Source organism: Aethalodelphis obliquidens, unplaced genomic scaffold (genome assembly GCF_003676395.1).
Source record: "Aethalodelphis obliquidens isolate GAN/ISIS:26980383/991018 unplaced genomic scaffold, ASM367639v1 scaffold24, whole genome shotgun sequence".
Classification (NCBI taxonomy): Eukaryota; Metazoa; Chordata; class Mammalia; order Artiodactyla; family Delphinidae; genus Aethalodelphis; species Aethalodelphis obliquidens.
This window is the reverse complement of record NW_020837968.1, coordinates 22,110,017-22,125,549: the sequence shown is the minus strand read 5'-3', so window position 1 is coordinate 22,125,549 and position 15,533 is coordinate 22,110,017. Positions and strand designations below refer to the sequence as shown.

The 15,533-nt window shown below is 40.1% G+C and overlaps 1 protein-coding gene across 3 annotated transcripts in view; it reads left to right on the top strand.

Annotated features, from left to right (window-relative positions):
* The window catches only part of DESI2 (desumoylating isopeptidase 2), a 42,291-nt gene extending 29,230 nt beyond the window's left edge, over positions 1–13,061 (top strand). For 2 of the 3 annotated variants that reach the window (XM_027122410.1, XM_027122412.1), the window contains exons 3-5: positions 1,477–1,570; positions 3,125–3,266; positions 9,542–13,061. In XM_027122410.1, the coding sequence (XP_026978211.1) occupies positions 1,477–1,570; positions 3,125–3,266; positions 9,542–9,775 (470 nt within the window). In that variant the 3' untranslated portion in view covers positions 9,776–13,061. The remainder of the gene's footprint in view (positions 1–1,476; positions 1,571–3,124; positions 3,267–9,541) is intronic. The other variant, XM_027122411.1, reaches the window with a different exon arrangement.
* The last annotated feature ends 2,472 nt before the right edge of the window (positions 13,062–15,533 follow it).

The following is a 15,533-nucleotide window of genomic DNA, read 5'->3' as shown; positions in this document are numbered from 1 at the left end:
TGGTAGTCTGTGGGTTTGCTCCCGGTTTGGTTTGGCTTTTGCCAAAGTTGCATGTATATTCCCTTTTAGCTGAATTTGTATGGTGTGTTACAGTTGTTTTTTTTTAAGTGCCATCGAATTTTGGACCACATGACCTCGCTGCTCTGAGGTAGATTGGAGCATGAGACATTTTCTCCATTTTTCAGATGAAGAAACTAAAGCTCAGACCTGCTGAAAGTCATACTGCTAATTAACAGAACTAGGACTTGAACCCAAGTATTCTTATATACTAGTCCATTATCCATTTATCTGCCTAATCATTGCTCCCATTCATAAAATGACTTAGGAATAATTAGAAACATGGCTCAAAACAGCAAAGCCAGGGCCAAATACATTCCTAAAAGTGAATTATTGCTTCTTGAATAGAAGAATAAGTGGGTCTACAACTTTCCTTACCATAATTGAGAAAGTTGAAATACGATATTTCCACATCTAACCTTATCTACAGTGTTTTATAAAATTCGGTCATTAAATTTTTAATGTATGTTTTAGAATTAAATGCTAAATACTTTTTTATTCTACATTATTGCTTTTTTTTCCTGAAAGGTCTGAATCAAAAGTAAATGTATTGTAGAATTGCCTTTTTCTTTCCCATGCTTTGTTCTGACCTTATAAGATTGTATTTAATAAATTTTAAGTGACAAGATTAATTTAAGCATTTGTTTGGAATACTTTAAGTAAGTCTACTAAGATTTGCCACTTAAATATCGAAGTATCTAGTACCAGAATTGTAGCCAGAAATTTTATTTCCTTCCTGATTTGAAACCGTTCTCCATTTTTGTTCTGAATGAGAGTTTATATCTGATGAGGCTGGATGTACATTCACTGTAGTACAAGTAGCTCTCTCCTAGCTTAAAGATGTGCTGTGGAAAGTGTGTGTGTCTTTATGTGTGCGTGGGTGTGTATGTTAATTTTGCAACTTATCTTTTCTTGAATGAGGGGAATTGAATTCAGTTTTTCTGGTTTGCTAATGTTTTTTCCCTCTTACTCAAAGATAAAACAAGCGTCTTCATCTCAGGAACCATGAAAACTCATTGTTATTAGACAGTTTTTCCAGTAAAGTCCAGGTTTGAAATTTGATCACTTTAATTTAGAAAGTGGCAAAACACAGAACTGACCACGTACATACTTTGGGGTGATAGGTAAATGCAGGGACTTTTTTCACCTTTGAGTGTTAGCCAGTCTCCTCTAGCCAATATAAAGTAAATATAGAAGTCAGGATTACCTTTGAGCGTCTTTTGTTATTAGAGTTTCAAGTCCTTTACGTCAACTGTTCTATACAAGCAATAGGTAAATAAGATGTTTGTAAAAGCATTACTAAATTGAAAAATATTTAGATGGTATCATTATTATCCTCATCATTTATTAAATCTGATTCAGCATACTGGTTAAGTTTTATGTGATAAATACTAAAAATCATGAGTTTTCTCTTTTCAGAATTTGCTTATGGTGGCCATCCTTACCCCTTTTCTGGAATATTTGAAATTTCCCCAGGAAATGCTTCTGAACTAGGAGAAACATTTAAATTTAAGTAAGTAGGGAGGATAATTTTTATTACACTGTCTTAGATGCCAAAGCTTGTTTTCAGGCATACAGAATTCATTCTGTAGATTAAAATCTAGGAACTTAAAATGTTTCTTTAATGTTGTTTTAGTTGCGGACACTTTAAAATCAAATCTAAATTGTTGTGTAAAGATAGTAATCAGCCAAATAAAGTGCCTGAAATAAGGAAGTCTGTTGCTCTTATTCAGGACCCACAGAAGTTACTATGTCTACTTTAAAAGTGTTTTTACCTGGTATAAGATTCTGCTTTAGAAAACATTTCCTATATAATGACTGCTTCCCGTCAGTCTCCTATTTAGGGGGAGATGGAGGAAAGTTTTATTGTGACCTACTTAACACTCTTAAAAATCTCTTCATTTTCCCAATGAAAGCGACACTGTTTACAAACTTGAAATAACTAAACTAATTTGAGTAGATTAGCCAAGAAACTGTTGTTAAGGTTCGTGTAGTATATGTATGGATAAACCTAAAATTATGGATCTGAGTGTACTGTGGAGGCTTATGTGTAGTAAACAGCACTGAAAACCTGAATGCTAATAATCAAACTTCCATTCCTTAACTGAGTTTTGTATTTAAAGTGATATTTAGAATCTTAGTTTCAAGGAACTTTAAAGAAACTTCTGGACCTATAATAGTTAACTTGCCAAGTGAAAAATAGTGAAATGAGGTTATAACATTGAAATTCAGTATAGGGTTGTATCTTTTTATCACTACTGAGTTAATTACTCTCTTAACCTATAACTAATTTGAAATATTTACACACAGAAGTGCTATAATGCCAGCCTGAATCCATTCCTTAGGTCTCCCTTTGGTCAAAACTGCTAGATAAAAGGATTTTCTAAGTATTGTCAGCTTTCTTGGATGCCTGACTTGTATCTGACTAAAATTCTACTCTCTATTGAATGATGTCTATTGCATTTCCAGGGTAGTAGTTTGGGAGTGGTGGCAGGGCTGGTTGCTTTTTTGGTTTGGTGTATTGTTTTTTTGGTTTGGTGTATTCTTTTGGAGGGTTTTGGGTTTATAATGCTTTTTTAAAAATTAGTCATTTGACAGTCATCTCACTGCAGCCGAGTGGCAGATAACTTAAAAGATTATTTCTAAGTGAGAATATGACCAGCCATTTGATGGTGAGTGTAATTAAGCAAGAATATTTGCAGCATGGATCTGGTTCTCTAATAATGTAACTGCTAATGTAATAGTAATAAAAATAACTGTGATATTATATTTTTAATATGACACTGTTTAATAAAGAAAATGACTTATTTTGCATTTGTATTATTTAGAAGTGGTATACTTAAGAGTTTATTGCTTTTAAAAAGTAGAAAATAATCGAAATTATTAAAATACCTCATTTACCTTTTAGTCTTCTCACAGTAACCCTGCTTTGTTACATCAGTCATAATATTCCTGGCAATAAGCATTTCTGGAAATGAGTCTTTAAGCATGCCTATAATACCTATAACTCACGCAGCTATATTCTTTTTTTTCTTTTTTTTTCTTTTTTTTTTTTTTGTTCTTTAAGAGAAGCTGTTGTTTTAGGGAGCACCGACTTCCTAGAAGATGATATAGAAAAAATTGTAGAAGAATTGGGAAAAGAATACAAAGGCAATGCTTACCATTTGATGCATAAAAACTGCAACCACTTTTCTTCGGCTTTATCAGAGGTAAGTTAAATTTTATTCTAAAAGTTCTTCAAATAAATAACACTAGTATATTTACTGTCCCACTATATTTAATCAATTATTTTTTTCTGATTATTTATGTTATGTAATATATGGTATTTTATTTCTTTTATGTGAATGTTTCTTTTATATGAGTGACCTTTCCAAAGTTGGTAACTTTAGAGTGAGCACAGTTTTAAACTGTAATTCTGTTCATGACTTTGCAGTGAGTAGAGTGAATACAGTAACGGGTCTCTTCTTATTCTAATTTGTTTCATTACAATCTTATATTTTCACTTAAAAATTAATGCCTAGGGGGTTGGGGAAGAAAAAAATAATAAAAAATTAAAAAAATTAATGCTTAAGTGACTTCTGCTTCTTAGCCACTATGATTTCTCTTTTCCTAAATTTTAGTTGCCAACTTGAAATTTTTCTGGCTCTTATTAATAAGTAATTCATTTCTCCTATCTTGAAATTTTACTCTGCCAGTTTATCACACACACACACTTATTTGCCTTCCCAGTTCTTGAATGCCAAGCAGAAAACCAAAAGTAGATCCAAATTAAAGGTCTTTAAAAAAGGAAATGACGGGAAGAAAGCAAAAGGTTATAAAATAAGGTCTGGAGAATTAAATAGCGCTTGAAACAGCTTCCCAGCTTTCTGACCCTTAGCAGATGGTTGCAGAAGCCACATCAGGTACCACAGAAATTGTGAAATGTGTAAAAGAGAAAATGAGCTGCTGCTTCAGTGACCTCCTCTGCAGAGCTGCTTAGCTACCTGGCCCTTTTCACTGCCCTCATGGCTTCCACAGCATAGGTTTCAAACAGGACTACAGCAGACTGCTGCTGTGCTTCTCCAGTTATTTTTTGAGGACTGACGGCATTAGCATCACATAGGGATTTGTAAGATATACATCATCTCTACCCCACCATAGATGTACTGAATCAGAATCTTCATTTTACCATGATCCCCAGATGATTCATAAAAGTTGGAGAAGCACCCACTAGTCTAGTGGGTGCATTGATACCGCAGAGGTGACCAAGTTGATTTTCAAGGAAGAGACAAGGTAGTTCTAAGCTTTCTTGACCCTAGACATTACATTTGTAGGAAGTGCATTCAAAGATCCGTAGAACGTTAAAATTAGCAAAGGTTTTAGATAGCATCTAATTTAGTCTCCTCATTTTATGGACTAAGTAACAGGCCCTGATTGGGGAAATGACTTACCAAGATTGTGGAGAACTCAGATTAGACCCAGACTGCTTAGTTCAGTGCTTGTTATATTTTATCGTTACTTCTTCTGGTTCCAACTTATCCTCTCTCCGAAATAAATTATTAGCTTTATTGAGCATCTGTAACACCACCTCAGCCCTGGTCTAACCCTAAAACCATATTGGAGTTGAGTGCCTGAAGAGCAATTCTAGATGCCCCTGGAGCCATCTTTTTAGGTCACAGTTTTCATGCTTTCACCCTTGTGAGTGCTGAATTGTTAAAGAAACTGAGACTCAGAAGTTAGGGGACTTAGCCTAGCCAGCTTGTTAGTGACAACTGAGACTAGAATTCTGGATAGTGGAGGAGGTAAGGGGCTATTTTTAGTAAACCTCATATAATCAAGGCAAAAAAATTAACGTTAGGCACTCTTAAAAAGTTATTAAATCTAATGTGCTTCTATGTCTTTGACAACATAGTTTCTACATGTGTCGTATAACCAGTTGCAGATAGAAAACCATAGCTAATTATAAATGATTGTTGATATATGTACTCTGTTATTCAAAATTGTTCCAAAAGTTCTAAGAAGCATCATAGTTATCATTGCAGACGCTTCTCTACAACAAGGATTAGCAAACCACTACAACCTGCACACCAGTACTAGCCTACCACCTCTTTTTGTATGGCCTGCAAGCTAAAGATGGTTTTTACCTTTTTTTAAATTTGTTTGCTTGTTTATTTATTTATTTTATTTTTGCTGCATTGGGTCTTCGTTGCTGCGTGCGGGCTCTCTCTAGTTGTGGCGAGCGGGGGCTACTCTTCGTTGCCGTGCGCAGTCTTCTCATTGTGGTGGCTTCTCTTGTTGCGGAGCACGGGCTCTAGGTGCGTGAGCTTCAGTAGTTGTGGCTCGTGGGCTCTAGAGCACAGGCTCAGTAGTTGTGGCGCACGGGCTTAGTTGCTCCATGGCATGTGGGATCTTCCTGGACCAGGGCTCGAACCCGTGTTCCCTGCATTGGCAGGCGGATTCTCAACCACTACGCCACCAGGGAAGTCCCGATTTTTACATCTTTAAACCGTTGGGAAAAGGTCAAAAGAAGAATATATAGTTACATGTATAAATTGTGTGAAATTCACATTTCAGTATCCATTAAAATCTGACTGGAACACATCCGTACTCATATTTTTAACCTATCATCTTTACTGCTTACAGGCTGCAGCAGCAGAGTTGAGTAATTGTATCAGAAACCAAATGGTCTGCGGAGCCTAAAATATTTACTGTTTGGCTCTTTACAGATAAAGTTTCCCAACCCCTACACTACAGGTCAGATGCATTCGAATCTGATTCAGATTGACTTAAACAATGAGGAAATATTTTATCTCACAAAACAAGAAGTCCAGGATAAGGTGGGCTCCATGTCAGTATGGTCAGTGTCTCAACTGTGTGTCACCAGTGGCCTAAGGTCTTTTTATCTCTCTGAGCTGCCATCCTTAGGGTGTTAGGTTGGCTCTGCCCTCAGGCTAGCTCCCTTTATGGTTTTCAGGTAGTTGCAACAATTTTCGGCACCATATCCTGATACAGCAACATCAAGAGAAAAAAGAAAGCTCTGTCTCTCCCGTTACTTCTCTCTGAGAAACTGAGACTTTCTCCAGAACCTCCCACCCTTTCCAAAGCAGGTCATGTTTCATGGCCAGAATTGGGTCGAATGCCATTTCTAAACCAGTCACTAGCAAGAAGAATGGCATTGCCGTTACTAAATGCCACTGGCCTGAATACCTTCTGTAAATTAATATTTTCAGTGGGAAATTCCAAACCTGAATAAAAGTAGAGAGACTAGTATAATGAGCCTGATATACGTATCGCTTAGCTTCAAAAATTATCAACTCATGGCTAATTTTGTTTTATCCATAAATGCCCACTCTGAAATAACACTGATCCCTAGATTACTTTGAAACAAATCGCAGGTGTTATTTCATTTCAGTTGTAAATAGTTTACTTTGTAGCTCCAAAGATAAAGATTTTTTTAACATAACTACAAATATTATCAACCTAAAAAAAATTAACATGCATTCCTTAATATAATGCAAATATACAATGTTGAAATTTTCCCACTTGTCATAATTTTTTAACAGTTTGTTTGAATCAGGATAAATAAAGGCCAAATACCCTCTTGTTACCATGAGGTTCAGTCCGCATAGGAAAGGTAGGATAGATGTCTTGATTCTTTTCCGTTACTTAACAGTCTTCAAAAAAAGAATTGGTTCCTGTGCTGTGCAGAGAAAAATTAACATAGCAGAGGGCTTTACTGTTAGGAAAGCATATTGTGGAGAGAAGGCCAAGGGTGTGACTGGATAACCTTTTGCTGCTGCTGAAGAGATTAAACATGTGACTCGTGGATCCTCTCAGCCATCTCAGTGGAAATCAGGAATAGAAATGGGATTTTCCAGGAAAGATCTGTAGAGGAACCTCTTATCCAATAGAGTGAATCCCACAGGAGACTCAACATTTTTGACGATGTTATATTAGCAGAAACACTGCCGGCTTGGACTGAAAGAGGACAGAATGAAAGATGACTGCTGGATTCCGAAATTTCACAGGCAGTAAACAGCCTGGCGAAAAAGGGTAATTTCAAGGGCCCAGACGACAGAACTGAGGGCCGCAGAGGATTAGTCCCAGGCCTTGAAACCTAATGGAGGTTGCCCAGTCAGATTTTGAAATTGCTTGGGGGCTTCCCTGGTGGCACAGTGGTTAAGAATCCGCCTGCCAATGCAGGGGACACGGGTACCATCCCTGGTCTGGGAAGATCCCACATGCCTCGGAGCACCTAAGCCCATGCGCCACGACTACTGAGCCTGCGCTCTAGAGCCCACAAGCCACAACTACTGAGCCTGCATGCTGCAACTACTGAAGCCTGCACCTAGAGCCCATGCTCCACAACAAGAGAAGCCACCGCAGTGAGAAGCCCGCACAACGCAACGAAGAGTAGCCCCCGCTCACTGCAACTAGAGAAAGCCTGTGCGCAGCAACGAAGACCCAGTGCAGCCAAAAATAAATAATAAAATAAATTTATAAAAGGAAATTGCTTGGGACTAATGATTCCTTTCTTCCTTCCGTGTTCTCCCTTTTAGAATGGGAATGTCTATAACTTACTCTGTGCCGGTCCACCATTATATTTGGGAGGCATCCGACACACACTTTGTTTTTTTAACTTAACATTGTACCATGGAGTTTATTCTGTAACAGTATATAGAGATAGTCCTCACTTCTTTTCACAGCTAAATAGTCCTTGTTTGTGCCAAAATGTATTCAGTCAGTTTGCTATTAATGACATTTGGATTATTTTTAGCCTACAAAAAAGTGCTGTAATGAATAACCCTGTGCATACCTTTTTTTCATATTTTTGCCAGTGTGTCTCTGGAATAAATTCCTAGAAAGAGGGATTACCAAGGTGAAGCTTAAATGCAAAAGTAACTTTGTTATATGAATCACATATTTTTTGACCGCTACCTACAGTAAGAAATATATTTTACATCATGATCCAGATATGTACACATAACTAAAACAAGTGTCACAATTTCCCTAGTATCTACAGTCTATTTCATTTTAAGAATTCAAGTTAAAATGCTAAAGCTACTAATGGATCTTGACTCAAAGTTTAAAAGACATTGGCTTGATCACGGATCTGCACACTTTTTCTGAAAGGGCCACATAGTAAATATTTTAGGCCTGTGGACTATTCCTGGACCCCACTCGGCCATGGTAGCCCAAGAATTGTAGGCCATAAAAAAAAAATGAGGGGGCATGGCTGTGTTGCAATAAAATTTTACCTATAAAAACAGGTGGCTTTAGTTTACAGACCTCTGTTTTAGGTTAATCAAGCCGCCTGCAGGTGTTGGGATGAAGTCAGCTTCCTGTGAAGCACATTGATGTATGGAGGAAGGCAGGTGACTGAATGAAACCAGGGTTTAGGAAGGAGAATGAAGAGAATAGCTGCTGGATAGTCAGCAGTGGCTCATTACATTAACCTTGCTATTCCTAGTCACCGCTCTGTGGTAACCTTCAAATATACGTATATCCCCAATTATGTCTTGGGTGTAAAATATAATGTAATACTTGTTTGCCTGTGTTTTTTAGAATAGACAGATAGGAACGGTATAAGGGCATTGCTAGCTTTCCCCCAGATCTAATTCATGCACATTCTTCAGGTATTTTTAAGTACTGTCTACCTCTCTTTGATTACAGGCCGGGTAATCAAAAATGATCAAAACATGCCACTCTCCCTCCATTGAGACCACCGCCTAGCCCTGTAGTTAAGACAGAGACATAGTATTTAAATGTAGCCCTTAAGGCATAGGGCTAAACCTTTAGGGAGAAAAGTTATATTGCTTGATGACAGGTGCCAGCTTATTTACATTTTAGCTAATTTTTGGATGTAAGATACTTTGAAACCAACTAAGCTAAAGTAGATGGTACTTCCAGATCATAAGTATAATGATTATAATCTTTGACATGATTGGAGGCAAAAACACCACAGGGACAATAAAGCATGGATTAGTTAACCCTAGTTTTGACTGCAGAAGGAAAGGAGGGTAATAAAGAGTAAAGTTAGTATTATAAAAGACCTAGTTCTTATTATTTGCAGTTGGGAAAAGAGGGGGCTTACAAGTCCTAAGAACAGGATAAGGATGAGAAGTGCCTGGAGCTTCTGTTACTTGAATAGTATCTTGTATTAACAAGTCTTCTATGTGTTCAAAGTACTTCTACATGCTACTCAAAGCAGTTACAAAGACCAAAGAAAGAAAGGAGCCAAATGGAATTAGCTTGATTTTATAGATGTAAAAAGTAAGCAACTTAACAAAGTTCTTCAGAAGGGAAGGGATGGAGCTGACAGTAGGGGGACCCCAGGCTTCCGAGTTAGGGAGCTGCTTGTCATCAAAGGCCGGAAGTAACAGCACCAAAGGCTAATGCGCAGTGGCCTTTTTGTATATCCGCCTCCCTCCCCGACCCTCCCCTCCTTGGCAGCTGACCAGATAACCCTAACCTCTCACGTAATACTACACTCTTTCTCCTGTAGATTCTTTGTGGGAAAGAGATTCCTCGCTGGATCAATCGGCTTGCCTACTTCAGCTCCTGTATACCCTTTCTCCAGAGTTGCCTCCCAAAGGAGTGGCTCACTCCCGCAGCCCTGCAGTCTAGCGTCAGCCAAGAGCTCCAGGACGAACTGGAGGAAGCGGAGGATGCTGCAGCCTCCGCTTCCATGGCCAGCACTGCCGCAGGCTCCAGACCCGGGCGCCACACTAAACTGTAAATGTCTCCAAAGTCACGCATTCAGAACTGTCTCTGGCAGTTGAATATCACTAGAGAAGAGTAAAAGAGTAAATGTCCTCTGGATATTTTGTATGCAAAGATGGCTCTCCCCCAAATCCCAGTTTTTCAGCTCAGGATTATATTTGTAATCAAAAAAAAAAAATCACTTGGCGCAGGAGGGAGAACTTTGTATGAAGCTGCCCTCTGTCTTTTTTACCCACTTGTAAATTCGGATTTACTTCTGTTTTATATAAGCTCTGTTAAGTTATGTTTACAGTATTTTGTATCGCTGTTTACAAATCTTGCATGGACTCCTGCCACCATGAAAGAAGAAAATCTTCATGTCTTCAGAAATTAGGCAGGTAATCTTTGTACACTTCTGACAATTGCCCGAGCTTCGGCATAAATAAGAGGCACACAAGAAGGTACTTACACAGTTACAGTCACCATCACCTGCTTAAGAATTGTCTTTTAGGTTTGTGTTTGTTTTTGTTACCATTTTGGTACCAGGGTGCACAGAGGTGAAGGAGCACACACAGCCCTGAGGGCTTGGGACCTCGATCTGCGTGAGAGGCGCCCGACCCTGGGCACCCAGCACTCCCTCCACTCCAAGTGGTACATCTCCTGAGGTTCCCACCGAACGGTGGCTTTCATCCCAAATATCTGGCCACCTCCACGGGGTGGTATACTCTCGTGTCAGTCTGGCTTTGATGCCTCTGATTCTGTAAGTAAGATGTTTTTCGTTAAAGGTATTCTTACTAGTAACAAGTGTTTTTGCACATGTGTTGGGGGCTTCATTTTTATTTTAATATATATTGATATCCTCCCTGCAGAGGATTTTGTTTGTGGGGCAGGAATATCCTAAGTGGTAGCCTTCTGAGTAGCAGTGTGAGTTGACATTCAACTGCTTTTAAGTCTTCAGGCTACCTTTTATACCACACCTTGAAAACTAGAGTCTAAAGTAACACTCTCCAAAAAGTTAATACTTTGATATTTTAAACATTTTATGTACCATACCAGAAAGAGTATGTTGCAGTTTGTTATGGGAGTAGTTTCACCTCATTATAGAAAGCTTAGTCTCATTGACCTCTTGTGGAAAACTCATATTTATGTGTCTTATTCATGTTTTTCTTTCTCTCAAATGTATGTCTCTTACATAACCTACTCGAAGAATGAAATTGTCACCACAGATAAGTCCTCATTAGCAAGGAATCTGTCTGCTCAAGTCTACTCCCAGTTTGACCCTTGGATGTAAGAGCCAAGTCATTACATGTCAAATTCAATTTTTCTGCCTTAAGAATGAATGTTCTACATAAAATATTGGATGCAGTGTATAAATTATCCAAGGCAGTGACTTCAGCTTTATATATATATATATATATATATATCATTAGTTTTAAAATCATCTACTTTTATTTAAACTTCTAGATTGGATTGTTTGCTATTGCTCTTTGTAAGGATACATATCTTTCAGTACACTACATTTTTAACTTTTCCATAAGCTGATTTTGAATCATTTTATCAAATTAAGCACACCCTGTTCATAGGGAAAATAAACCTTGGGTTTGACCTGAGGAAAATGAAGCCACTTAACCTAATTTATGCTTTTGACTGTTCTGTTGCTGGAGAGGAAAGCTTTTACAAATTATTCTCAGTTCTTTTAGCGGGGGGGGGGGGGGGCAGAGCACTTGTTTTAAGAGATGTGACAGAAAGGAATCTATGATCTTTATGAAAAGTTGACCTGATTCAGGTCTAAAAATGAGATTTAGAATAAAATGCGAAGACTCTTGACAGTGAATCAGTTCACTCAAAGAAGAGTCCTATCACTAAAACCCAGGTTAGTGAAAAATGTTTGATGCCATTCGCTTGGGATTTTTTGTTTTTAATAATGTGGTGGATTCCAGTTTTTTCTAATCCATTCAAATAGACATGAGTTTAAATCTGTGCTACGGACACACGTGAAGGAGTGGCCATTATTTAGGCACTTCTTGGTGAGTAGCCAGGAGCCTTCCACCTTTGCTTATCCAGAATCCAGCGCCTCAGCACACAAATGATTATATTGTTATTTTGTTGTACTGACTTTCATCTGCAGCATTTGGAGTTTAAAAATAGTGTTAAGGTCCTAGTAAAAATAAATAATGGCCCTGAGGCCAATTATCGTAGAACCACCAGATAAAATTCTGGACGTGAGATTGCTTGCAGTCTAATGGTACTTGAGGTTGAGAAATAAATGTCTTTACTTTAGAAAATCTCATTTAAGTCAGTTTGTCCACTACAGTTCAAAATTGAGGGTGAATTCAGTTAACTAGCATTTCACCAGCTTTCCCTTGGAGGAAAAGAATCTTGTTCTCAACCCGATCTCTGTTAAGAAAAATCCTATATAAAAAATCCAGTCATTAAGATACATGTGATATGATGGCATCAGATATTCTCTTCGTAGTTGTAACCAAGTGAAACACATTTCTCATTGTGGGTTGGACAGTAATATAGTGTTAAGAGGGTCAGAAGCTGCTGGTTTCTACTGTTTGTTTTCAGTGCCCTTGGGTTTTGTTTTTCCTTTGTTTCAACCCTAAGAAAGGGGCATCAGCTTTGGAAAGTGTGGCCTGTGGAATGGTAGAAGGCAGTGATACAGCAGTAAAGAGAGCCTCCACTTGATGCCTGAAATCCAGCCCACTATTGTTCTGACCCACAGCAATAGTGCAAGTTACCTTCACCAGCATTTGTACATAGCAGGGAATTCTGGTTTTCACCAATTGATAGCATTGTGTGTGTGAGGAGATTCAACCCTACAGACGGCTGCGGGACTCTATATCCATGGCTTCTTTCCATCACAAAACGGGTAGAAACTCATTCACTGCTTCAGGGTTCTAATCTGTGTGTCTTCTAATGGGTCCATTTCTATAAGATACTCTGTAATTTTGATACATGCTGTGTTTTCTTTCAGTGACTAAGTTTAAAAGGCTTGGATTTTGTCCAGCAAGCTGGCCAAACTGCCATTGTACCCCTTTCCTTCAGTATGGTTTAGAGTGCAGCTCAGTCATTAGACTTTCATTGTCTACTCAGTCAATACACATCTTCACTGTTTGAAAGGTGTTACAGCTGTTCAAGAATCTTCATGAACCTGAGGATAATTTCTTGTGAAGTTGAATGCAAATGTACTGTCATTCATAGTGTTTATATAAAAAAAAAATACCAGGAATCTTCACTTTTGCTACCTTGATATAGCATTGGGCTATCATGTTAACATTGAAATACATCAATTTATTAAAAAATACTTTTATAAGAAATGTTTTGTAGTGCTTTTTGACCTCCAGGAGACTGCAAATGTTATATATTTGTGTTGGGGAGGGGTACTTTTGTTTGATATTTTTTATTTTTATACAGTTTTAAAGGTTACACTCCATTTACAGTTATTACAGAATATTGGCTTTATTCCCTGTGTTGTACAGTAGGTCCTTGTAGTCTGTCTCACGCCCAATAGGGAGATTATTTTTGAAACCCAAGAATCCCATCTGCTCTGCAGAAATATAGTCCGCCCTTCTCCATCATACATTTCTCTTGTGTTTGCATGTACATTTACTCCCATGTATTCCCCTCAAGCTCAGGTCCACGGGCCAAGTCCTTAACTGTCAGAGAGCATAACCACACCTGTTCCCAGGCAGCAGTGCCAGCCCCAGCTTCTGGAGGATGGAGACAAGGCTGGGAAGGGAGAACATGCCCTCTTCTCTCCGCCAGGAGCGCAGCAGAGAGACCTGCAGGGGAATTGCCCCCACTGCTCGTGCACACACACTTCCCATCTAGAAGCATCAAGCAAGCAGGAGCCTGGGTGACTGCGCACCTCGTTTTCTACTAACCTAGTCTGCTTTGCACCTCCAACCTGACCCCCCGTCTCCATTGGCCTTTTGGTACCTAGCCAAGTAATATTTCCCTCCACAAACTCAAAAGACCTCTCTTGGATTAAGTATTATTAAAAAATAGGGCTTCCCTGGTGGCGCAGTGGTTGAGAGTCCGCCTGCCGATGCAGGGGACGCAGGTTTGTGCCCCGGTCCGGGAAGATCCCACATGCCGCGGAACGGCTGGGCCCGTGAGCCATGCCGCTGAGCCTGCGCGTCCGGAGCCTGTGCTGCGCAACGGGAGAGGCTACAGCAGTGAGAGGCCCGCGTACCGTAAAATTAATAATAATAATGGAGGGGCTTCCCTGGTGGCGCAGTGGTTAAGAATCTGCCTGTCAATGCAGTGGACACGGATTCGAGCCCGGGTTCGAGCCCGGGTCCGGGAAGATCCCACATACCGTGGAACAACTAAGCCCGAGCACCACAGCTACTGAGCCTGTGCTCTAGAGCTCGCAAGCAACAACTATTGAAGCCCGCGTGCCTAGAGCCCGTTCTCCGCAACAAGAGACTCCACCGCAGTGGGAAGCCTGCGCGCTGCAATGAAGAGGGATCCCCTCTCACCGCAACTAGGGAAAGCCCGCATGCAGCAGTGAAGATCCAACGCATCCAAAAATAAATAAATTTTAAAAAATTAAAAAAAATAATAATGGAGGTCATTTGTGGTCTGTCAATGCCTGTCCACTCTCTGCTAAGTAGGAATGATCTACAACTCATTTGTTCTCAAGGACAGGAGCCGAAGGGGAATTTTTCCCCTAGTCTACATAGGTTTTTGATAGACTATAACAAGTTGATCACCAACTCAAATCTGGTAAAGCAACTGGTTTTACCTGTAGAAAGGATACCAAATACACTGAGGGACAATGGTTTTTTCTTTCCCATTATTATCTGCTCCTGAAGTTCTCCTTATCACCCAGATACGGACCTTGTTCTAAGTGTGCAGAAGTCCACGCTAATAAAGATGAGTGGCTCCATGCTATGCATTCCAAGAGGTAGATTAGAGGCAGGCAGCTGCTTATTTCCTTCTGGATTCTAAACCCAGAGAACTGCTGAGTCCTCTCAAGCTTGTCCCTTTGATCCTTTCCCCCAAAAGGAAAATCCTCCCAAAGAGGATCATACCTTGTTCCTACACTGGGAAGTGTGAAGGGCCCATCTTGTCAAGGCCAAGGGAAAAGCGAAGGTTAAGCGGGGCCTCCTCTCGATCCCAACGCGGTGCGGGAGGCATTCATTTCCAAAGGCTAGATGGGCGCACCTGTGCCCTGCAGCCCTGCCCTCACTGGGAGGGCTTTGTGGACCCAATCAAGAATGTACCACCCCCGGGCTGTTGAGGAGTGGCGTAGAGCCGTCTACATTGATCTCCCTGACCCCGGGACCCCTTCACTCAGGAAGAAGTGCCTGGTTCTACGAAACACTCATGGCCTTCGTGGGCCTCAGTTAGGGGAGCCATTGACCGCCAGGCTGTATCCTTCACACCCCTAACTCCCAGTGATTAGTGGGATTTAGTGCCTGGGCAACCTTCAGGTGCTTCTGAAGCTGCAGCCATGCAGAGGAAGCCACAGGCCTCACCAGGCTGTCCTTATAGCCTTGCAGGCAGGTGGACTCAGGGATAAAGTTACCAAAGTCACTAAGCCAGACTCCACAGGGGGAGGGTGGGAGGCCTGCTCTACTCATTCCACACTGGAAAAGGAATATGCATTGGACAGGGCAGTGAAAAAATTAGACAAGGAAAAGCCATTCGGTCTACCTAGGACCCTCAGTCTTGGTGGCCAGTAATTATCCACCCAAATAGGGACTGGGATTTTCAGATTACAAAACGGAAAAAAGAAAAGCTAAGGGGAGCTAGGGCAGCCAGCTTGGCCCTAATCAAAG